General features: G+C 43.4%; 1 protein-coding gene across 2 annotated transcripts; it reads left to right on the top strand.

The window, feature by feature from the left end:
- Positions 1-484: 484 nt before the first annotated feature.
- On the top strand, positions 485-22,611 carry LOC103116974 (potassium voltage-gated channel subfamily D member 3). 2 transcript variants are annotated; one of them, XM_060184043.1, is made up of 6 exons: positions 499-1,228; positions 12,943-13,044; positions 13,583-13,672; positions 15,256-15,312; positions 16,824-17,071; positions 17,736-22,611. In XM_060184043.1, the coding sequence occupies exons 1-6, from the start codon at positions 983-985 to the stop codon at positions 17,935-17,937; spliced, it is 945 nt and encodes a 314-aa protein (XP_060040026.1). In that variant the 5' UTR covers positions 499-982; the 3' UTR covers positions 17,938-22,611. The 2 variants fall into 2 exon arrangements, with proteins under 2 accessions (XP_060040027.1, XP_060040026.1); XM_060184044.1 differs by lacking the exon at positions 15,256-15,312 and having other exon boundaries at positions 485-1,228.
- The last annotated feature ends 2,272 nt before the right edge of the window (positions 22,612-24,883 follow it).

Raw genomic sequence — 24,883 nt, 5'->3', positions numbered from 1 at the left:
TTCATCATTTTAATAGCTTAGTAATATTCTGTTATATATATGTATATTATATATACATATATATCATAGTTTTTTAGCTACTTGTCTGTCATTAAACATCAGGATTGCTTCCAAGTTTGGCTATTACAAACTGTGCTACTGTGAACATAGGTATATATAGATATCTTCTGACAGATGATTTTGTTTCCTTTGGGTAAATCCCCAAGAGATAAATTGCTGGGTCATGAGGTAGGTTCATTTCTAGTGTTCTGAGAAATCTCCAGACTATTTTCTATAGTGTTTGACCAGTTTATACTCTTACCAACAGTGCAAAAGTGGCCCCTTTTTCCTGAATCCTCTCCAACATTTGTTGTTACTATCATTTCTAATGTATAACAATCTCACTTTGGTTATTTGTCCCTTATCTGAAGTATGTTATGTAAAGATCTCCCACACTGAGGGGCCTTGTAGTGATGCCCTTGGTTAAGTGCTCACATTACAGTGTACAAGGACCCAGGTTCAAATCCTTGGCCTGCACCTACAGGGGGAAAACTTCATGAGTGATGAAGCAGGGCTGCAGGTGTCTCTCCCTCCCTATCTATCTTCTTCTCACCTCTCAATTTCTCTCTGTTTCTAGCCAATAATAAATAAATAAAAATATTTTCAAAAAATAAATAAAAATAGGGGCCAGGTGGTGGTGCACCTGATCGAACACACATATTACAGTGTGCAAGGACCTGGGTTCAAGTCCCTAGTCCTCTCCTATAAGGAGAAAGCTCTGTGAGCAGTGAAGCAGTGTTGCAGGTGTCTCCCTATCTCTCTCTCCCCATAACCCTCTTGATTTCTGGCTGTCTCTATCCAATAAAAAGTAAAGATAATACAAAATTAAAAATAAATAAATAAATAAAATAAAGATCTCCCACACTGTAGAGTGTCAGAAAGAAATAATGTAAAATAAATAAATAAATAAACAGAAGTGGGATAAATAAGTGAGTGAGTAGATATGCAGGCAAATAACTGGCAGGGGCATTCACCTCATCTCCAAGTGGCCCCTCTTGCTTACCTATGTCTCTCTCTCTCACACAGGTATGGCGATATGGTGCCCAAGACAATTGCAGGGAAGATCTTTGGCTCTATCTGCTCCCTGAGTGGTGTCCTGGTCATCGCCCTGCCTGTCCCTGTAATTGTCTCCAACTTCAGCCGCATCTACCACCAGAACCAGAGAGCCGATAAACGCCGGGCACAGAAGGTAAACTCAGACATGGGCAGTGGGAGGCAGGGAAGGACAGGGGGGCAACCCCAGAGAATAGCCCAGCCCTCTGCCATGTGCGTCTGCCAGGCCTGGGGCTGCTCTGAGAATCACTGTGGAGCCATTCTCTGGCTTTAGAAGGTAACCAGCTTGTGTCCCTTCATGCCACTGGCACCCAGTGTTCTAGCTCCTGGTGACAGCAACATGCAGCAGACCCTCAGTGATCCATGCCCCAGTTAGCTCCTTTTTGGATATTCCTTGCAACTTCCTTGGTACTAACTCTCCTTCATGAGTTCAGCCACCACTGCTCAACACCCTAAACTCCTCCTCCCAGCCAAGGGTTTGGCAGGGAACATTATCCTATAAAAACTGGCACAAGAAAACAAAGTGGCAAAGATACATTTTTCTGGAAAAAGAAAAAAAAAAAAGATGGATGAATAGTGTGAGACGGCAACATTCAGAGACTGTTAAGTCCAAGGATAAACAGGGGCACAACAGGCCTTAGTCACCTCAGGGGCTCGTAGGGCCCGGACCTGCAACAGATAAGCAAGAGATGAATTCTCTGTCCTGAGGACGGTTTCCAGCTTTGTCATAGATGCTGCTGAAGAAGGGAAGGTGAAATGCCACACTCAGACTGAGGACACATGTCTGAGGCATGGTGATTAGAAAAATTTCTCCTTTCCTGACTGGACTCCACTTCCTATCCAGCACTACTCACCCACTTAACCCTTCAACATTTGAATATCTCCTTTCTTTTATTTTTAATATTATATTTCACTTACTTAGTTTTTGATAGAGACAGAGAGAAATTGAGAGAAAGGGAGAAAGAGAGGGGTTAGAGGGAAAGAGAAAACACTGGCAATGCTGCTTTACCACTTGTGAAGGATCCGCCCATGCCCCTGCAGGTGGAGACTGGGAGCTTGAACCCAAATGCTTGCACTTGGTGACATACGCACACTACTGACTGTGCCACCATTCATCCTGTTTCTTTTTTTATTATTATTCTTTTATTATCTTTATTTACTGGATAGAGACAGTCAGAATTCGAGAGCGAAGGGGGAGATGAGAGGGAGACAGAGAGACACCTGCAGCCCTGCTTCACCACTCACAACGCTTTTCCTCTGCAGGTGGGTGGGGATTGGGGGTTTGAGCCCGGGTCCTTGTGCACTGTAACATGTGCACTCAACCAGGTGTGCCACCGCCCCCTCATCCTGTTTCATTATTCCTCTTCTTCTTTTTCTTCTTCATTTTTCTCTTTTGGTGGAGCCAAGGCCTTGTCTATGCATGATTTCAATGATCCAAGGCTTCTTTTTCATCCATATAAGGATATAGACACAGAGAAAAAGAGACAGAAAAAGGGAGAAATACCACATCTCCAGAGTCTCCCCAGGTACAATACTTCCTCCGCTGTGTTGCTGGAGCTCAAACCTGGGCCCTGGCAAGGTCCTGGGCCCTACCTGGTGATCTCTCTCCCCCTGACCTTTGGCTGCATCTTTAAGACCTCACCCTAGTAAAGAGCCTTTCTTCAGTCAGGACTTTTACCAGATTCCTATCCAAAAAGAGAAGGGTGGGATCCAGGGGAGAACTATAGTTATTTTTCTGATCTGGACTGGAAAATGAGACCCAGCAGCAGCACCTCGTACTATTTTTTTAAATATCTATGTGTTTTATTTGGTAGAACAGAGAAATTGCTTAGAGACGGGGAGAGAGAGAAACCTGCAGAACTGCTCCACCACTCATGAAGCTTCTTCCCTGCAGGTGGAGGCCAGGAGCTTGAACCTGGGTCTTTGTGCAGGGTACAGTATGTGCTCAGATGGGTACACTACCACTGGGTGCTGTTAGCAGCAGCACCCCAACCTCCCTGTGGTGTGAGCCTTTCTAGTACAATGAATGGACTGGGGGGAGGGTTACAAGACTCACTTATGGGGACCTGAGATTTTGTCTCATGCTTTCTTTCACTGAGCTTTTAGTGAGCACCAACTCTGCGTGAAGCACTGTACAGTACAGCTGGCTTATTCCCTCACCCCATGGTCCCTGCGTTGCCTTTCATGCACAGGGATGACCCTCAGGCCACAGGGCTTCTTAGAAGGATCCAGAATTTCAGAGTGGAACTGTTTATCCAGACTGAAACAAAGTCACAAAGTTCACTCAAGCTAGCTTCAAAATACAGTTTACATATAAAATGCATAATGTATCGCATAACATGTGGGATAACCCAGTTGGTTCACACTTACATCATAGTCTCCTCTGTCTTCCTTGTGGTCAGCTCTTCCTTGTCCTTTTGTCACCCTTGCCCATGCTGAGCCCTGTGTGGACTTCTCCAGACTTGGGTCTGTAAGGATGTCAGAATGCCCTTTGATCTTCTGGCTCCACGCTATCCTCTCCAATACCCACTTCCTACGTCTTCACCCCAAGGTCAGCTTTTACCCAGCCTCTCCACCCACCCTGGACTGACCAGCTCCAAAATAGAATTCTTAGCTGTCTGGCCATTCTCATCAGCTGACACATGTGAACAATACTGTAATTCATTATGAAGTCCTACAGAGAGGGACAGGAAGAAACTGAGGTCTCCTTTCCAAATGGAGAAACCTGAGGTGCCCAAGGGCCTAGGATGGATCCTGTAGCAAGCACTCCCATCCTGCAGAGGCTGAGGATAGCACAGGGTTCCAGCAGAGTGAGGGCCAAAGGAATCTTCCACTCATTCACTAGCCTATGGCTGTCCCCACTGAGACAATCCCACTCAAGCTGAGCTCTCCACAGCTCTCCTGCTTGCTTCTCCAAGAAGTTCCTCCCTGTTTTGTAATGGTGGCCATTTCACCCAGGGACTTTGAAAAGCTCATCCTATGTGATTAAATCCAGGAGGAATCAGCTTTGGTTGACTCCTTCTGTAGTTATGAGACTCCCTCCCTTCTGTCTTCCTGTCCTCCTCCTTCCCCCTCTTTACTCTCCTTTAGAAATCAGAGTAAAAGTTTACAGTGTTTTCACCTAGTCTGGATACCCTCTTCCCTTTCACTTCCATCTTGGAATTCCTCAGAGATGGGGAAAGAAAGAAAGGAAGACTGCTGCCTGTTTCAGGGCTGAGTGTGACTCCCCAAGAAGAGGAAGTCTTAGTAGGGATTGGAAGTGGGGCAGGAAGGTGGTCAGAGAGATTCAGGCAATTCTGGTGCCTGAACATATTCTTTATCTTTTTATTACTGATTTAATAATGGTCAACAAATCTATTGGACAAAAGGTACAATTCCACACAATTCCCATCACCAGAGTTCTATATCCCCTTCCTCTCCACTGGAAGCTTTCCTATTCTTTATCCCTCCGGGAGTATGGACCCAATATCATTATGGGGTACAGAGGTGAAAGGTCTGGCTTCTGTAGCATGGGCATTGACAGGGGCATTGAACATGGGCATTGACATGGGCATTGAACATGGGCATTGACAGGTCAGTCCATACCCCCAGCCTGTTTCTATCTTTCTCCAGTTGGGTAGTGCTCTGCAGAGGTGAGATTCCAGGACACATTGGTGAGATTGTCTGCCCAGGGAAGTCAGGTTGACATCATGGTAGCATCTGCAACTTGGTAGCTGAAAAACATCAGGATATAAAGCAGAACCAGAGCAAAAGATAGGAGACATAGGGAAAGAGATGGAGTGTAGAGCACAGTAAGGATCTGGTACATGATGGTAAAAATGACCTAAGCTCTGAGTGAAAGTGTTCTGCAAAAGTGAGAAATTATACCCAGGTGTTAACAGCTATACTGTAAACCATTAATCTCTCAATAAATGATTAAAAATATGTATTTTCTGGAAAAAAAAACAAAGCAGAACAAAATGTTTAATAATCAGGAACCTAAAGGTTAGAATATAGCAGGTGAAATTTGGGGTCTCCATTTTGAAAGAAGCTAGGAAGTCTATTTTAGGTATCTTCCAAGGGACCCATGACTTTACTAATTTTTGCTGAGCCCAACAGCTAACATGCAGGTGGGCTAAAGGTATTGTCTTGGGAGATGGTGTCACAGTTTGAAATAGGATTAAAAAGCTGAGTCAGGGAAGAGAATATATAAATCCAATAAACTATAAACCCCATCAATCTGATCTGGGGCCCATATTCAGCACAGGAGCCTGTGTAACCTCTGCATATGTCTGAGCTTTCATTCCGTGGTCATAGCTAGGAACATTCTAAGAAGCACTCATTTCAGGACCCGTCTTCCTCAAGTGGCAGAGTATGTTGACGCAGCCTCCCTTTGGAGAGTGGGACAGTCCCCACCATTGCTAGTCTACATTGAGGGTAAGGTCATGTAGAAGCCCCTAAGATGGTCCATGATGCTGTTCCTGATGGAGATGACCACCGATGGTGGAGAGAGGGATCTGTTAGAGGTCTAGGTCCATCATATCTGTGTGGGAATTCCAGGATTCCCTGACTAGGGCCCCAGATGATGAGGTGACCTGGTAGTGACCAAAAGAGCCATCATTAAAGTACTATGGTCTCTTGCCCTTACTCAGCTTCTGTAGTCCTTACTTTATCTGACAAGCTTAGCCTTAGAGTAATTGAAGGAATTGAAGTAGGAAGCAGGTGAGGAGAGTATCTAGGTCTAAGTAGAAGCTATTTGATTTACTTTGTGGTGTCTATTTTAGGTCTTTCTACTTGGTTGTTGCATTTACTAAGTCATTGCAAACTATTGTGCACTTTTGCTTTAAGGTATATATTTTCCTCTAGCTTATGGATACATGTGCACAAGTGCTCTGTCTCATGGGCCCTGCCTGGTCTGTATCTCAGTTTTGTGGCTTTGTTAGGAAGTGCACCACCTGAAATGGAATTAAGGAATCCTATGAGCTAGTAAAGATTTCATCAGTGTAATGAAGGGTTGACATTCCATGCCTGGTGTCTCTGGACACAGTCCAAAGTGAAACATGTCAAAGTGGCACTGATTGTATTGATTTGGTTAAGATCAGCAGATGCAGGATCAAATGATATGGACTGAGAGAAGCGTGAAGGAAAATGAGCCACATCCCAGAGGTTCCAGGATTGGGAGAAATATGGGTTTTATAGAGAATGGGGAAGGTTCCTGCTGTCTTAGAACTTAAGAAAGCAATAGTTATTGTTATAACCAAATGATTTGGAAAATTGGTTTACTTTGAAAATCCTATGGTTAGGATTTAATGTACCATACAAGACCTAACATGATTTATGTCATTTAATGCTATTTACAAATAACTATATTTTATATACTGACAAGACCTGTTGCTTCTGGTCTCCCTGATCTAAGATTATAGGTGATTTAATATTTTTAAAAAGTCATTATTAGAAATGTATTAATAATCTGATTTAATCCCACTGTTAAAATGCAATCAGGTTACCAGTTTGAAGTCTTAAGTGCTTATATTGAAGGAATATATACTCAGAACTGGAGTCTATGTATCAAAAAGTTTGAGACATTCAATATATTTTCCCCTCTTATATTGATTAAATAGTGATAAGACTATAAGTTAATAGGAGTGTATATCTTGTTTTTTAGTAGGAAACTGAGATCATTGTAGACTCACATTTAGTTGTGGAGAGTGTGGACTTTGCTATGGCCCACTACTCCAGACTGTTCTAATGTCACCTATATTTGTGTGTGTTGACCTTTATACAGCTCCATCACTTACGTAGCTTCATGAATCTACCATCAAGATCTCTTGTATTGCCTTTGACATAAGATTTATTAATTTATTGCTAAGAGAGAGAACCAGAGCATCACTCTGGCACACAGTTCCACACTCTGGAACTCAGTACCTCATACACTTAAGTACAATTGCTTTATCCACTTTCCCACCTCCCAGGCCGCCTGCTGCCCTTTTAGACTCAGCCTCTTCCACCCTGCCTTCACTCTGTCCTAACCCCCTCACACCCATTTACCTGCCCTTTGTTGGTGACACATTTTTATTTCCAAGATGTCAGATAACTGGCCTCTGCACCTTCAGAAGGGGCCTTTCTTCACTGTACTGAGTTCCTGGTGAGGCACCCAGATTGTGTGTGCTGACTGTCAGAGGTGTACATCGCCGAGCAGGATGCCATCAACTTGTTTAACCATCCACCCACCTACTGCAGGACTTCTGGGGTGATCCCATGTTGGGGTGACTATAAATAAAGCTGCTGCAAATGCCCATAGATAGGCTTCTCTTTCTTTCATTTCTTTTAAGATTTATTTATTTATTTGTTTATTTGTTTTATTTTTATTTTATTTTTGAGAGAGATGCAGAGAAAGACACAGAGAGAGACACCAAAGCACTGCACAGCTCTGGCTTTTAATGGTGCAGGATATTGATTCTAGGACTTCAGAGCCTCAGGCATAAGAGTCTCTTTGCATAACCATTATGCTATCAACCTATGTCCGGATAGGTTTTTCTGTGGACGTATGCTCAATGTCTCAAAGTAAATGCCTAGAAAAGCAATTGTCTCTGCTGTCTTTAGGTTTTTCCATGTCTCCCTCTGTCTCCTTCTCCTGCCTCACCCAAGGCTAGTGGTCTCAATGCTCACATCCAAAGGGCACCTCGCCAGCCAGTTAGAAAGGAAGTGTTTAATCATGAAGAACACAGAGAGTGGCAGAATGGTGACCTTAAATGAACACTATTCCTGCAGCTACACCCAAGATGGTGGCATCCTAGAAGCCTGGATTCTCTACTGTTGAAAACATAATTCGGGCTGGACAGAAGTGCAGTGGGTTAAGCGCACATGCCGAAAAGCACAAGGACCAACATAAGGATCCCGGTTTGATCCCCTGGCTCCTCACCTGCAGGGGGGTCGCTTCACAGTCGGTGAAGTAGGTCTGCAGGTGTCTGTCTTTCTCTCCCCCTCTCTGTCTCCCCTACTCTCCGATTTCTCTCTGTCCTATCCAGCAACAACAACAGCAATGACAACAATACTAATAACTGCCAGGCTAGCGTGGGGGTGCCTCTTCCCAGGCATACTCTCTAGGTTGGAGAGAATGCGACCGGAGCCAGCCTGGGCTGCTACTCACTCAGCAATGTGAGGGAGATGACTCATGAACAGAGCTTATGGCAGAGCAGAGAAAGGCAAAAGAGGGCTGGGAAAGGTAACTTCCTTAGCAACTGTTGCAAGGGTTTTAACTGGTAGGATAAATAATAATATCCTGCAGGCAGGGAGGGTCTTGAGGGTAGAGAGAACATAGATCAAAGGAATGGAATGGGTGAGGATCTTTCAGGCAAAACAGTGATTATGTAGATAATAAGGGAGCAGGCCATAGTATCGGGAATGCAGGGTGCTTTGTGAGGCACGGAGTCTAAGACGGGGCAAACCTTTGGGGTTACTCCTGTCCCTCCTTGCTCAACCTCTCGGTAGAGAGAGAGACTGACAGGATAGACACACTCCTCAGGTCAAGCCCTGCCAGGCTCTACCACATCCTCACAATTTCCCAACAAATAACGACAACAAGGGCAACAAAATGGGAAAAATGGCCTCCAGGAGCAGTGGATTGAGCGCTGAGCCCCAACAATAATCCTGGAGGAAAAAAAGAAAAAAGAAAGAAAATACAACTCATGGATGGGCTTTGCTCTCAAATTGAAAAACTTGTCAGACAGGAGCTGAAGTTCACAGAAGGAGGAAAGGGATATGAAAGCAGCATTTGGTCAAAAAGCTAGAAGACCTGAGCTGAGGCATATGGCTAGTTTATAGCTTTGTCCTAGATAAGCTGCTTCCCTCAAGCTTCCATTTTCTTATCTTCAAAATAGACCATGGCAGGGGTCCAAGCAGTGGCATACCTGATGAATCCCACATTACTATGTGCAGGGACCCAAGATGGAGTCCGTGATAGCCCCTGCAGGTAGCCAACTTCACAAGCAGTGAAGCAGGGCTGCAGGTGTCTCTTTCTCTCCCTTGTCTAGCCCCACCCTCAATTTCTCTCTACCCTATCAAGTGAATTCTGTGAGGGAAGGATCCCAATTTAAAAAAAAAAAAAAAAAAGTCTACGTGAGCTCCATGTTCTCTCACGTCACATTGTACTTGTGGCTGTGGAAGAGAGTGAAGATTACCAGTCCACATGAGAAGCAAGCCCCTCACAATGGCTTTGTCAGCATGGGTTCCTCAGTGGCTTTGTGGGGTCACATTCCTCCCTGGGTGATTACCAGCTATGCCTGCACACCCATTCAATGTGAAGCTGTGTGTCCGGCACCGATGACAAAACTATGTACAAGCCACAGATTATGGTTCTCAGGGACTCAAAGTTGTGACAAAAATCCTCACCAACTTTTATATTCCTGGTACACTCCTGTAAATACCCTGCAAACCTCTTTGTCTTGTGTGGGAAATGATTAAACGATACTGTGCATTTGATATGACAATCTGTTGCCTTAATAGAGCCCAGGGTATGATAAGATTAAAAGAACTGCCACAAAGGAGAACAGGAGAATCTTTCATCTCTGGAAAGTAATGAAGACAGACCCCAGATATGAGAAAGGTCTGGCTCTAAGTGGTGCAATCAAATTATGTAAGGCTATAATGAGTTTGACACAATTGGATTTCCATATGCAGCTCTCACCCACAGCAGTAACAGCCACATCCTCCCATCAGGCGTAGCTTCCTTGGATGTAGACATCTAGCTTAGGGAAGGGTTGGAGCAGGATCCCCAGACAGGAAATTTTTTCTAGACCTTGAGTGAATGTTCTCTGTCAGAGAGGAATGACAGGGGCGGCATGCCATCCGTTTTCTCCTGGTCCTCTTTCCCATTCTCTCCACTTTAAGTCCTCAGATTTACAGCCAGATCTGCCAAGAGCAAGTCACAGCCTCTTCCCCATATTAAGAAGTCAGGGAAGTGAAAGCAAAAGTACACTAGAGTTTGCAGTGAGTACCCCCCCCAACACTTCCTCTCCACTATTCCAACCTTTGGGTCCATGATTGCTCAACAATTTGTTTGGCTTTGTATGTTAACTCTCTTTTCAGCCACCAGGTTCCAGATGCCATCAGGCTGCCAGCCAGGCTTCCCTGGACTGAAGACCCCACCAATATGTCCTGGAGCTCTGCTTACCCAGAGACTCACCCTACTAGGAAAAGAGAGAGGCAGGCTGGGAGTATGGATCGACCAATCAACGCCCATGTTCAGCAGGGAAGCAATTACAGAAGCCAGACCTTCCACCTTCTACAACCCACAACAACCCTGAGTCCATGCTCCCAGAGGGATAGAGAATAGGAAAGCTATCAGGGGAGGGGATGGGATATGGAGATTGGGTGGCAGGAATTGTGTAGAGTGGTACCCCACCTATTCTATGGTTTTGTTAATGTCTCCTTTCTTAAATAAATTTTTTAAAAAAGAAGAAGTCAGGGAAGGTTTATAGTGCTATAAGCCATTATCAGATCACAAAAAAAAAAAAAATAATAATGTCAGGGAAGACATCTGAATTCTTTTTTAATTAATTTATTTTTATTTTAATTTATTTATATAAAGGAAACATTAGGATAAGAGGGGTACAACTCCAACTCCACACAATTCCTACCACCAGTACTCTGTATCTCCTCCCCTCCCCTGATAGCTTTCTATTCTTTAACCCTCTGGGAGTATGGACCAAAGGTCATTGTGGAATGCAGAAGGTGGAAGGTCTGGCTTCTGTAATTGCTTCCCTGCTGAACATTGGCGTTGACAGGTCGATCCATACTCCCAGCCTGCCTCTCTCTTTCCCTAGTGGAGTGGGGTTCTGGAGAATCTGAGCTGCAGGACACATTGGTGGGGTTGTCTGTCCAAGGAAGTCTGGTTGGCATCATGCTAGCATCTGGAACCTGGTGGCTTGGCTAAAAAGAGAGTTAACATGTAAAGCCAAACAAGTTGTTGACTAATCATGAACCTAAAGGCTGGAGTAGTGCAGATGAAGAGTTGGAGGGGTCTCTGTTTTGTAGGTAGCTAGTAGGCATATTTTAGTTATATTCCAAAGCTCCTGTGTCTGTACTAGGATAGAGAAGAGCAACTGGCATGTGCCACTGCCTCTGCAAGCCAGAGTGAGACCTTGAGATAACCATGCAGGCCTCCTGTAGCTCTGCTGTAGCTGCCCAAGTCCCACCTAGGAGACTATCAGCTTCCTAAAGTCCAAGTGGTACATGGGAAGACATTAATTCTACCCTCCCCTCTCACACAGTTCAGATTGCCTTGTCAAGCACATACACACACCTCCATTCACACCCATAACAACTTATATGTATGTATGTGTGTGTATATATATATGTATATGTATATATGTATATATATATATACTACACCTCCATGCATGCATCCCTCCCAAAGACAGACAGTTGTGAATTCATTTATCAACTTTAAAATTATACAGCACTGGTGATACATCCATGAACAAAAACCCTGCCCTTGAGGAGTTTACAATATGGTGGGGGAGGGGGGGAAAGACAGTAGCAAGACAGATAGAGAAAGTATAGACCAGGGGGGTTGGGTGGTAGTGCAGCAGGTTAAGCACATATGGCCGCGCCTCCCTACCTGCAGGGGGGGTTGCTTCACAAGTGGTGAAGCAGGTCTGCAGGTGTCTGTCTTTCTCTCCCCCTCTCTGCCTCCTCTCCTCTCTCGATTTCTCTCTGTCCTGTCCAACAACAACAACATCAGTGACAATAATAACAGTAATGATAACAAGGGGCAGCAACAAGGGCAACCAAAAAAAATGGGAGAAAAAATAACATCCAGGAGCAGTGGATTCAGAGTTCAGGCACCAAGACCCAGCAATAACCCTGGAGGCAAAAAAGAAAGTATAGAACACCTAAGTAATATAAGCAAAGGGAAAAAGTAGAAAGAGGAGAAGCAATTGGAATGTTGGAGGGCACATGTGCTTACTTCTTCCTTTTCTCTTGATGATTCTAGATGGGTGTAGGTGGCGCACAGGGACTCACACAGATCCTGGGGAGGAATCAGGAGAGCCAGAACACACACTCAGTTAGAAATGAGAAATATGGAAGTCAGGCGGTAGTGCAACGGGTTAAGCACAGGTGGCGCAAAGTGCAAGAACCAGCATAAGGATCCCCGTTCGAGCCCCCAGCTCCCCACCTGCAGGGGAGTCGCTTCACAGGCGGTGAAGCAGGTCTGCAGGTGTCTGTCTTTCTCTCCCCCTCTCTGTCTTCCCCTCCTCTATCCATTTCCCTCTGTCCTATCCAACAATGACGACATCAACAATAACAGCAACAATAATAACTATAGCAATAAAACAACAAGGGCAACAAAAGGGAATAAATAAATAAAATATTAAAAAAAAAGAAATGAGAACTACTCCAATGCAAAGCCAAGGGGATAAAGGTCCCAAAACTTCTGGAAGGAGGAAGGGATTTTTTTTTATTTCTTTATTGGGGGATTAATGGTTTATAGTCGACAGCAAAATTAAAAGTTTGTACATGTATAACATTTTCCAGTTTTCCACATAACAATACAACCCTCAATAGATCAAGAGGAAGGACTTTGATGAGTGGTATTTCTCCTGTTAGGATTAGACCCAGGAAGATAGGCTAAACAGGAACGTTTTGGAGCTCTGACCAGAACCACATCACATAAAGCAGGTGCACATGGGCATCTCAACCTAGGCCAGGGGTCTGTAAACAGAGGTCCCTGAAGCTGGGAAGCAGCAGCTGCCTCCTCTTTACTAGGCAACAGTTGGGGACTCAACCTTATCAGTGTGCCCCATTGGCTGGCCTTGCTCTCTTTCTGTAACTCAGCCTCCCTCACTCTTCTTATCTTTCCAATCACAGAAGGCCCGCCTTGCTAGGATCCGTGTGGCCAAAACTGGCAGCTCCAATGCCTACCTGTACAGCAAGCGCAACGGACTCCTCAATGAGGCACTGGAGCTGATGGTGGGTGCTGTGTGGCCCTGGGCTGGGGGCAGTGGGGTGGAGGAGGGGGGCGAGGTCTTGTTTGAATCCTGAGAAGGACATGTTTCAAATGTTCCCCCAGGTAAAAGTCACCCACATATGGCTCCCATGAAATTACTACCACTCCCTAAACTGGCTTTAGAACAAGGGCCCCAGCCCAAAATTTCATACATGCTATGATAATCCTAAACTTTTGGTTCATCCAAACTGTCCATAGCCTCTGATGTGGAAAAATGAAGCTACAGAGAGCAGGAGAAACCACCAGCTTCACACAGGTCTCTCTCACCCTTTAAAATTTTATTTATTTAGTTAGTTACTTAGTTAGTTAGTTTTAGATAGAGAGAGTGAGAGTAAAATTGAAAAGGAATGGAGAGAGAGAGAGACAATTTAATCCCTGTCTCACCACTTGTGAAGATTTTCCCCTGCAGGTGGGGACTGAGAACTTGAACCAGTATCCTTGTGCACTGTAATGTGTGCAATCAGGTAGGCCACCCACACAGGTCTCTTCTCCTTTCTCCAGGGAACCCCCGAAGAGGAGCAGATGGGCAAGACCACCTCTCTCATCGAGAGCCAACACCACCACCTGCTACACTGCCTGGAGAAAACCACTGTGAGTCCCAGCCCCTGGCCACCTCCGTCCTCATCCCTGACCCCACCCTTGTCTGAGGTTCAGAACTTAGAGTGAGAACTCTGAACTCAAGTCCTCCAAAGCTTCAAATGATTAAGTCTTCCCTCCTCAGATCAAATAGGTGGTGGTGAGGTCTCTATCATGCTTCGGGAGGAAGACCACAGGAATGAGAGAGTCACTGGGTGGGGAGGCCAGCTCAATCTGCCAGAGGACAGAAGAGACCTTTACCACTCCCCCACCTTCATCCCCACGCAGTCTTTACCACCTGTTTGTCTTTGATACTGAGAGCTACAAGCTCTGTGTACTAGTGTCTCCATTCTGTAAGCAGTTTCCTACAAAACTTGAGATGACTTTGCCCTAGATTTACTTCAGGGCAGTTAAGAAGAGCTTCAAGTGTTGTCCTGTCCCACCACCCAGGGTGATACAATGTGTGTCCCTGTGCTTCCTGTGTTCCTCTTGGAGCAGGAGGCAATCGACAAAGGAGGCAGTGCATATACTGCTCTAGTCAGGAATTCCATCAACACCACCCCTTCTCAGTTTCTCTGCAGTTCCCTGGGAGTTCAGACTCTGAAAGGCTGGTTGTAGAGAGAGTCTCTGTTTTAGGGTGCCACAGCTGGAATGTGGAATGATGCTTGTGCCTCTTCAGCACACTGGGTGGAAGGGCAGTGGGCCAATGCTAGACCCTTGGCAAAAGGTTTGAGGAATAGTAAGCACAGAGAAATCAGGGAGGTGACCAGAGAAAAATAAAGTCAAACCCTTTCCTGGTCCTTTCTAGAACCTCTCTCCCCAGAGCCTGCCATGAGGCCTCAACCCACCAAGGAAGACACTTTTTAACTTAACATTTCATGTCCTGGCCTCTCAGGTATAGGGAAATAGATGTTAAATGACTCTTAATATGAGCCAAAGTTAGACACCCCAGATGGCAGCTGACTACAATAAGGACTTCCTGAGTGGGAATATATTCCAAAAGCCCTAGCTTCTGGGATTTCACAAATATTCCGTAGAGTGGAGAACTGTATGTGCATATCTAGGATTTCTCTCACACTCAAAGCTTGCCAAAGGAAGAGAGGCCTGGACCCAACTGCCCTTCCCAAGTTGCATGTGCGAAGTGGAATGTATAAATTGAAAGCATATAGGGGAACATATTGGGGTTTGGGAAAATGTTGGAATGTTGAAATGAGGTCTTGAAAGTGAGGGGTGGAATGATGGCACTGGAAGGGGTGGAATGCTGAACTTGAGAGAAAAAATGTTGGATTGTGGGGAGTGAGATGTTGGGATAAAGAGTTGGAATGCTGGGTTTGGGGGGAGAAATGTTAGGCTATAGGAAAAAGAATGTTGGGGAGAGAGGGAGGAGTGAATGCTGGGAAGGACCATGTTGGAGCCAAGGGTTGGAATGTTGGGGTGAAGGTGGGAGAATGCTGGGTGCAAGGGATGGAACATTGGATTCCAAGGGTGGAATCCTGGGATTGAGGGGTTGAATGTCAAAAAAAAAAAAAATGAGCTTGGGAATGCTGGAATGTACAATCAATGGTGTTTTTATCTTCTGTTGGCATGTTGTCCTGTAGGGGTTGTCCTATCTTGTGGATGATCCCCTGTTATCTGTACGAACCTCCACCATCAAGGTATAACTTTTAAAACTTCAATTGATGTTCTCTCTGGTTCTTTTGAGTCTGTGGATTCTCCTCTTCTTACTGCCTACTCTGGTTCTCTGCATGTGCTATTGATTCTTCTGGGGCTTATCCTATCTCTGCTGTCACACCCAGTACCAACCAGTTCAGGCTTCTAAGTTTTTTATTTTTATTTTTTTATTTTTTGTGCTGAACTATGCAACTGCCTTTCTGATTCCTTCTTGTGACCTCCCCAGGGGCTTGGAGGGGGTGGTGGAACATGGCACCAGTGTTGGTATCCTGAGAGTATCCATGTACCACCTCTGTCTGCCTCTCCCCCAGTTCCAATGGGGACTTCTGGTATTGGCTGTCAGAGTTGGTCTTTCCCTCAGCTGGCCTCATGCTACTTCAGACTTTCTGTCCTTTACACTGGCAGCCTTGGCCTGACCAGTCATACTATAGGTTTTAAGTCACATGGCCAAACAGCTTTTTTTTTTCTTTTTTGTTATTCTGAGTTTAGCTCCACCCTATCCTGATAGTAGCAAGTTGAGAGGCTGTTAACATCCTCTTTCCTAGGTTCATCTTTGACTTAAAGAATCCTGTGACTCCAGATATATTAGAGATCCATACCTCATAATCAGGAAGAGGGGAGGAAGCACTTAATAAATCATATCCCTGACAGCTTGACCTCATTGGCCTTCAAGAGCAAAGCTCTCCCAGTTCTGTTGTAAATGACCCAGAACCTTTAAAAACACCATAATTGTTATTTTATTTATTTATTTATTTTTGCCTCCAGGGTTATCACCAGGCTAGGTGCTAGCACTACGAATCCTCTACTCCTGGTGGCCATTTTTTCCATTTCTTATTGGATAGTGCAGAGAAATTGAGAGGAGAGGGATGACAGCAAGGGGAAAAGAAAGATAGACACCTGCAGACCTGCTTCACTGCTTGTGAAGCAGCCCCCCTCCCACATAGGTGGGGAGACAGGGGCTCAAACCAGGATCTTTGCACAGGTCTTTGAGCTTTGCACTATGTGCATTAAACCTGATGCGCCACCATCCAACCCCCCAAACACCATAATTCACGTGTAAATCAAGCATGAAATCCAGAAAAGACTACCTACCACACTAACTATCCAAAACCAGTGCATTCTTACCTGCTACTCCCAAGAGCCCCTGTGCAAAGCCTGCAAAGTCAAATCATTTATATAACTCTGATGGTACTTCTAGATCCCTCTAGGACCTCTGTATCCCTTCATCCCACAGCTATAGAGTATATGGCACATCTTGCTTTAACAACTACAGTCTCTACCCTTCCATCTGATGGCCAGGGCTGCCAAAAGGACACTCTTTCCTCATTTGGTGACTGTGGTACATTATCCCTTCTGAATGCTTATCTGTGCCCCAGGCAACTGAAAGGCCTTCTCTCAAGGCCCAGAACAGAGACAGAAAGTCACACAGAGTATGGGGGTTCACCCCCTTCTTCCTACCTCTCTTTCCTACCTTTTCTCCATTTGCTTCCTACAGAACCATGAGTTTATAGATGAGCAGATGTTTGAGCAGAACTGCATGGAGAGCTCAATGCAGAACTACCCATCCACAAGAAGTCCCTCACTGTCCAGCCACCCAGGCCTCACAACTACCTGCTGCTCCCGTCGTAGTAAGAAGACCACGCACCTGCCCAATTCCAACCTGCCAGCCACACGCCTGCGCAGCATGCAAGAGCTCAGCACGATCCATATCCAGGGCAGTGAGCAGCCCTCTCTCACTACCAGGTGAGTGGGTTCCATCCCTGCTACTCCCAGATGCCTGAGTCTGTCTACTCACAGAATCAGTCTCAGTAGTAGAAGAACCTTGAGGGTCCCCTAGCCTGCCTTCTCCTTAGCTAATAGAGCCTCCTCTGCCACCTCCCTGCACCTTTCTTTTCATGCTGGTACGTTCCAAGGCTTTTCATGTGCTCTGAAGAATACTAGCTATAGCAGATGTAGGCCCAATATGGAAATATTTTTTAAATGACCTAACAATGCCAAGTAGTATTTTCTCAGGGAAATAATTTTCACAGTTGTGTTACACATATCCTCTCCCCAGCTGATTTTGATTCAGAGACTCTTGTCAGTCTCTTGTCTGCTTATATTAGAACCCCCTTCCACTCTCCCCATGAGCTACAAGAAATTCAGAGAAAGCAAAGTCTAATACCACAATAAAGGCAAACCATACACTTTAGGGAGACATATACTCTGGATCCCAAAGCTCAATAACTATGGCTGTGTCATTATTTTTGTAAATTGGAGAATAATTATTAGAATGGATAGGGATAGCCTGATTACCAAAAGTAGAGGCAGAAGATGCCAGGATCTCCTCCCAGTTGCTATGAGCAAGAAGTTTAGTGATGCTAGCAAGAGGAATTGTCATCAACTCACTTTTTTTGTTTTATCCCAGTCGCTCCAGCCTTAATTTGAAAGCAGATGACGGACTAAGACCAAACTGCAAAACATCCCAGATCACCACAGCCATCATCAGCATCCCCACTCCCCCCGCACTGACACCGGAAGGGGAGAGTCGGCCAACCCCTGCCAGCCCAGGTCCCAACACGAACATTCCTTCCATAGCCAGCAATGTTGTTAAGGTCTCCGCCTTGTAAGACCACTGGACAGAGGGCCAGTGTGCGTAGTGGGAGTGAAGGGGGCTGGCATGTTAGTGGGTGGCCACTGAAGCCACTCTTTCCCTTCCCCCACTATTCTGCCTGCCCCTCGTACCCTGAGCACTGAAATGTGTGCCTGAAAGGAAAAAGCAGCAGCAAAGAGGCACCTGAGGTTCCTTGCTGCTAGCGTGGACATAGCCCTGTGACACTGAAGCTCACTGGGGCCAGAGAAGGGAGGGTGGGTGGGGTAGGGGGGTGGGATGATGGGGGGAGTAGGCTGTGTGCCAGGACAGGGCCTGGAGAGGGGAGCCTCAGACCAAATAACAGTTGTTTCTGGAGACCCCAGTGGGGAAAATGCAAGACCAAGAGCAGCACGGAGGTCAAGTTGTCACAAGCAAAAACAGGAAGAAAATATAACACTGTGTATTTAAGCACCTTTTTCAAGGCTCTTAATGGATAATATTTATTCATGGGAAAAGGTGGAAAACAAACACCAATGGATTTTTGTGAAGTGTTTTTCTCCATGGACCTTTGAACCAAAACAATGCATTTTGTGAGGGTTTTTTTTTTTTTTTTTCCTTTTTCTCCTTTTATAGCAAAAGCTTTTAGGCTAAGAAGTCAGTTACTGCTGAGTTCTCTCTCCATTCCCCAGGTGAGTGAGGTCAACTGAGTCTGGGCTCTCACTGCCCAGCTGACCTGCAAAAAGCTGCAAGTGACCACATAGCAATCCTTCCATCTGTCCTTGTCTCCTCGGTCTCTGTACCTCTCTGCTTCACCCCCTGGCTATTTCTGTGCCCAGTCATGTCTTTGCAAGTACCACCCCCCCCCATGTTCATGAGACATGGTAATAGAGCCTTCTTCATAGCTGAACACCTGCAGACTCATGCCTGAGAATTCTATTTGCATGAATGTAGTTGTAGAAGCAAAAACAAGGAAAAGTTTAGGGACGAGGAAAGTCTACCTTACAGAGCAAAGTACATACTATGTGGTCGAAACCACTGACATTTGCAGTTTCCATTTCTGGGGAAGAAAGGAAATGACCCAATGTATCAAACTGAGATCTCAAAAAAAGGAAATAGCCATCACCTGAGAGGCACTGATATGTGCCACTGAAAAGAGAACAGAAGAACCGGGGGTTCAGAGTTGACCCCATGGCACCCTGCTGTGTATCCTTTTAGGACCCACCATAAAAACCCATCCAGAGCTCTGCAGAGCAGGCCATGGTATGGGAGCCAAGCTCCTGAATAATCTCACGCTCAAGGCAACTCCCACATGGAGGCTGAAGGTTATCATGTGCCTCACACAGGATGCTCCAAAATATGAAAGCAAGAAATCCTAAATGATCTCTGTCTGAAAGAAGCTTTGGGGTCTGCAGACTCTTCAGACACGATGTTAACTAAAATGGGGGAGAAACCTGGTCACTTCCACACAAGGACGTAGATATTCAGAAAGCATTTGTTCAAGTGGTGTACACCCTGGTAGGGCTAGAATTCTCACTGCTTACAGCAGAGCAAGTGGGCCTCAGGGGTAGTGACAAAGCCCTCCCTACCACCCCAAATCCCTGCTACCCTCTTGTAGTCAGTCTCTCTACCCTTGGGCTCTAAGAGACATGAGCTCCCTTTTATAGCTTAGTGGTTAGCTATTTAAATTTTAGGCCAAGAATTTCTCTGCCCACCACAGCCATGTAGATGAATTTTACTGACCAGGAATATAAAAACATCAGTGGGTTTCCTTTTGACCTTAGCTCTATTGACCCCATAGAAGGAGAAGGTCAGAGGGTTGGTTATAAGGTAGCACCTAACCAGAGAGAAAGGCAGTAGGGTAAAGGAGAGGGAACCTTCTATCTTTTCTCCTCATACTTAATTCTCACTGAACACTGAGATTCTCCTCTGAGTCTGGCCTCAAGGATTTCCCCCTAACATGGAAACATTCTGAGCTTCTCATTAAAAATCTTTACATAGGCAGAAAATCTTTATGACTACAGATTATGTGTGTACACACACACAACCAGCCTAAACAAACCTAAGAATAAATACTTAAATGCATTCACTTCATATATGTAATCTCAGTGAAGGCAAAGGACTCTATTAAAAAGTGCTATAAAAAGAACATTTTCTCTTGAAAGAGCAGGTAACAGAACAAAGTTAGGGATATCTAAGAAAGCGATACATCATAAGAACTGACTGGGGTAAGGGGCAAACAGGAACATGACCACACACATACATACTCCTGTGTCTAATTTGGGAACAGCTCATCACAGGATTATTATAACTGATCCAGCCCAGGATCTGTTTGTTGGTGTGCCAAGAGAGCACATAAGTGGTTCCCACAGAAATTAATAAACTCATCATTTAAATTGTGTCCCAATTTCTCATGTTTCTTTTCTATTCACTCTAATGAAACTGAATGTTTTGTGTTCTTTCATTTCTAAAACCTGTACTATACCAGTTTCTAAAAGACTGTTGGGACTGTTCCCTTCATTTCCAACCCCTCAATGTATCATTGGTCAGTAATAAGACCTTTTGGCCAAAAGAGAAGCTCACCTCTGATCCAAAAGAATGCCACCCCAGGAGAACATCTTATCTATCCAACAGGATACAGCCTTACCACACTGCTAAACAGTCATTGTAAGTAAACAAAAGGGCCAATGTGCTGAGTCAGTTTAATGAGCTTAACTCATTGGCCAGTGGCTAAAGAATCAGGATATCACATTTTCAGGGGACAATGGCTTCCTTGCACAATAACTTTTGAGTTTTTATAGGTAATGAACCACTTTAGCATAACATATTTCCAAATTCACAGATCCTATCTTATTTAATCCCACTTACCATAGTTAAAGGGAAAAACAAAAACAAAAACAAAAAAAAAAGCTGCAATTAAATAAATAGAAATTTAGAAAACATAGAAATATGAGTATACCAGAACTAGAAGAGATTCGAGACCTAATTCACTTTACAGTATAGAAAGCTGGGGTTCAAGAAGTTAAGGAAATGAAGTGACTTGCTCAAGGTTAGTCATTTAATGACAGAGCTGGGATCAGAACACAGGTCCCATGTCTATTAGTCTAATGTTGTCTGTACTCTACCCATTGCCCTCAGAGCAGTGATGCTTCAGAGAAGATTTATCAAAGAATACATGCTATTGTTATAGGCAAAGTCTTCTGTAATGTCAGTAACACTTGGACACAGCCCTAGAAACCACTTGATTATACTAATACAAATCTTGACTCGGTCCTCTTGATTACCTTTGGTTGTCCAATAACTAATTCTTGATTCAAAGGGAGGAAAATAAGCTAAGTGATGTATCCAAATCCACAAACCAAATTAGTGGCAGAACTGTTTCCAATAGAGGGCTTAGACATCTTGTCCTGGAATTTTCCCTCCATATCATGGTGCGTTACTGAGGTTTGCTTATATTTTTAATTTCTGGCTTTCAAGGGTGGTTATCAGAAAAAGGAAACATTCCATCTAAAACCTGAGTAAGAACTTCTAAAAGCAAAGTCTATTATTTCTCCTTCATCACTATTTTCATAAACTCAGGTCTTACTGCATGGAATACTATTCAAAAGACCAGTCTCAACACACACATTAATCTACACTCACACAGGACTATAAGATCAGCAAATAAGAAAGTGAATGAGAGAAACCATCTGAACAGAAAATAAATTGGACAGCTAATGCTGATCTGTGATTAACAAGATCAAGTCACTGACATGCTAAAGATTTTATTTTTCAAAGTATGATTCCTATAGTTCAGTATTATATCACTTTGTACTATATATCTAGTCCCCCCCCTTTTTTTAAACCTTGCAAAGATAGTAGTTGGGATTGAGTTAAACCTAGATTTTGAGGTTATTAATAATTCTAGTGGCCCAGGCTCCTTTGCTTCAATTACCAGGTAACTAACAAATCAGAACAATCCCAATCTAGGGCAGTGTTAGTTTCCCTTAACTAGTTGGCATAGTGATCATGACAAATGGGAATTTTTTTTTTCCTTATGAAATATAATCTAGAAAGGTTTAAAATGACCAGATGAAAGCTATGACTCACAGTCCTTGGAGGCCAAACAGCATCATGAAAAACATTTAGAACTAAGAGTAAGTGGCTATAATGAAAAAAAATAGCTTTAAAGGAGTTCCTTTCAAGTACTGTTTTCTATTTAGAATGTTTTATCTTACCAAGTGTGAGAATGACATTTATCTTAGCAGGTTACTTAACTACACTGGATGTCACTCTAACCAGTGTTAGGCACTGACCCAAGTCCTGGGGGTTCCTTGGACCAATGAACTATTTTACAAACCTGGGAGGTGAGAGGGATGGTATATTTTTGATAACCAGACATTCCAGTGTAATGTTTTCCTTAGAGGTCACCCCCCATTGTTATTGTGAAAGACATTGTGCGTGTTCTTTTTTTTTTTCTATTTTCGTATAATAAATAAATGGGCTTTGCTTATCAACATCACAATGGCAAAGAGAAACTGTACAAAAACTGCAGGAAGATAAACATGAAAACTTTCTATGGGGAAAAAAACAAACTCAAGTTTCCTGTTGTCTTCTTTTGAAACTGTAGTGCATATGTTAAAACATGTATCTCATTTACAGTATTGTCATGTGCCACTGCTGTACCTGATGTACCCAATTTGGATTAAACTCTATGTGCCACAAACCCTAAAAATGATTATATTTATTTTACCAATTTCCCTCTCCTTCTGAAGGAACTAAAAGAAAAACTGAAAATGTTTAACAGGGAGCTTAGAAATTGAATGATTAAGAGCCAAACTGAGGTTTAATCACTTGTCACGTTATTCACTTTTCTCTTGGCTTCAATTTGTGTCGGCATCTTAAAAATGGCAGAACTAGATTTGACATCATAGTGACCCACTCTGACTTAGCAATTCTGACTTACATGAGCAACAGGTATTCCCATATTTTACCATAATGTAGCAACAATGTTTTTCTCTTCCCCACAACCAGATCCTAATCAATCAGACTTGTACAAATCAAACATTAAAACTAATTACCTTGTGTCCAAGTTTTGGAAGCTAACTACAAAATGCATTTCCAATCACTGATGCTTCTATCTTCATACCCACTAGATGTCACTGTAGACCCACAACTCAAACAATCTGGTAAAAAGTGTTGGGTTGCTGGGAAAATCATGATGTATTTTCTGTTTTTCTATGCAAAAATGCATCATGACTTTCCCAAAAACCTAACAGAAACCAAACATGTTGGGAAATATATTTTTCATTAAAAATACTAAATGTTAAGTAGGACATATGTCTGTCCAGAGACAAAATAATAAACACCCTGCCAAGAGAATATTCTTTTTTTTTAAAATACTTATTTATTCCCTTTTGTTGCCCTAGTTGTTTTATTGTTGTAGTTATTATTGTTGTTGACATTGTTGGATAGGACAGAGAGAAATGGAGAGAGGAGGGGAAGACAGAGAGGAGGAGAGAAAGATAGACACCTGCAGACCTGCTTCACCGCCTGTGAAGCGACTCCCCTGCAGGTGGGGAGCCGGGGTTCGAACCGGGATCCTTATGCCGGTCCTTGTGCTTTGCGCCACCTGCGCTTAACCCGCTGCGCTACAGCCCGACTCCCGAGAATATTCTTGTATAAGTGGCTAGTACTAGGTTAAAACAAAAAAGTTAAGCAGCACAGTTTCAACCAGGATAAATGTTCATTTAGTTACATGATAGAGCATTTGCAAGATCTGCCTAAAGCCCATCTCCCTAGGTTTCCCAACACTATGGGCATGCACACTAGGTTTCCAAACAGATAGTTATACACCAGTAACAGCAGATGTCTTCCACAGCCACCACTGTAACTACCTGTTTGGGAAAGTTAACAGCCAACACTTTCCTAGCAAATTTTTATGGAAAATGAAACAGTACTTTTGTTACATTATGCATGCTTCTAGCTTATTTTTCCATTGTTAGAAACCCCTAGCAAGGACAACAAAAGGGAATAAATAAGCAAATATAAAAAAGAAAAAAGAAAAAAAAGAAACCCCTAGCAATGACAAACTGAACTTGATTATCTTGTGGGGGAAGGAGTAGGGAGAGAAAAAAAAAAAAGCTAAGTTCAGCTGTACAGTAACTTAAGTTAGATGAGCTCATTATCTACTTCTTAATGGCATACTGAAGAAAAATGTTTATATTGCAACTCTGTAAACACTAGTGTGTAAACACCTCCCAAAAAAGTACAATACAGAAAAGCTTTCCTTTACAAAATATTATCAATATCTATATGTAGGTGTTTTCTCACGACAGATCCTAGTTCATGGAAAAGTCTGAGAACCAATCATAAAAGGACTGCTACAGAGAATTTTTTTAAATGTCACCTCTACCTTTTACTAAAATAATTTATAGATGTACCATCTCATGATTGCTCCTGTTAGATCCTAGTGTAGAAGACACAAGATTAGGACACAGTGTGGGACACATTTGAAGAGTTCCAGCTCCCACAAAATGTTTTAACAAAAAGCTACTACTATTCCTTAACATTCCAGCAGAGCAGGACAGTTAATTTGAGCTCCTTAGGTGTGTATGAACACCTTGAAATTATATATACAGATCTGTATTTGTAAATGAAGTTTTCTGAAACAAATCTAGCACTCTCACTATTCATAAAATACCTGAAAGTACAAGGTCCTCAGTTTGACCCCATCATATAAGAGTGATGCTATTTCTATCTTAATTTTTTAAACGTAATTTTTAAGAAGGATCCAAGAACAAAAATTAAAAGTTGCTTGATCCTCTTCCTGAAAAATGAAAGATAACTGATAACCCTTAGCTACTTGTTTTTGTTTTTTTTTTTTAAAAAAAGGCCAAGTTTTATAATCTCAAAAACAAGACAATTTTGTGTTAACATATTTAGCTGTTTTTATTTTACTGGAAACAAAATATTTTTACTAGAAGCAAAAAGCATCAAATCAAGTA

The sequence above is a fragment of the Erinaceus europaeus genome, unplaced genomic scaffold (assembly GCF_950295315.1).
Source record: "Erinaceus europaeus unplaced genomic scaffold, mEriEur2.1 scaffold_872, whole genome shotgun sequence".
Lineage (NCBI taxonomy): Eukaryota > Metazoa > Chordata > Mammalia > Eulipotyphla > Erinaceidae > Erinaceus > Erinaceus europaeus.
Note: the sequence above shows the minus strand (reverse complement) of the source record. Positions and strands in the feature narration are given on the sequence as shown.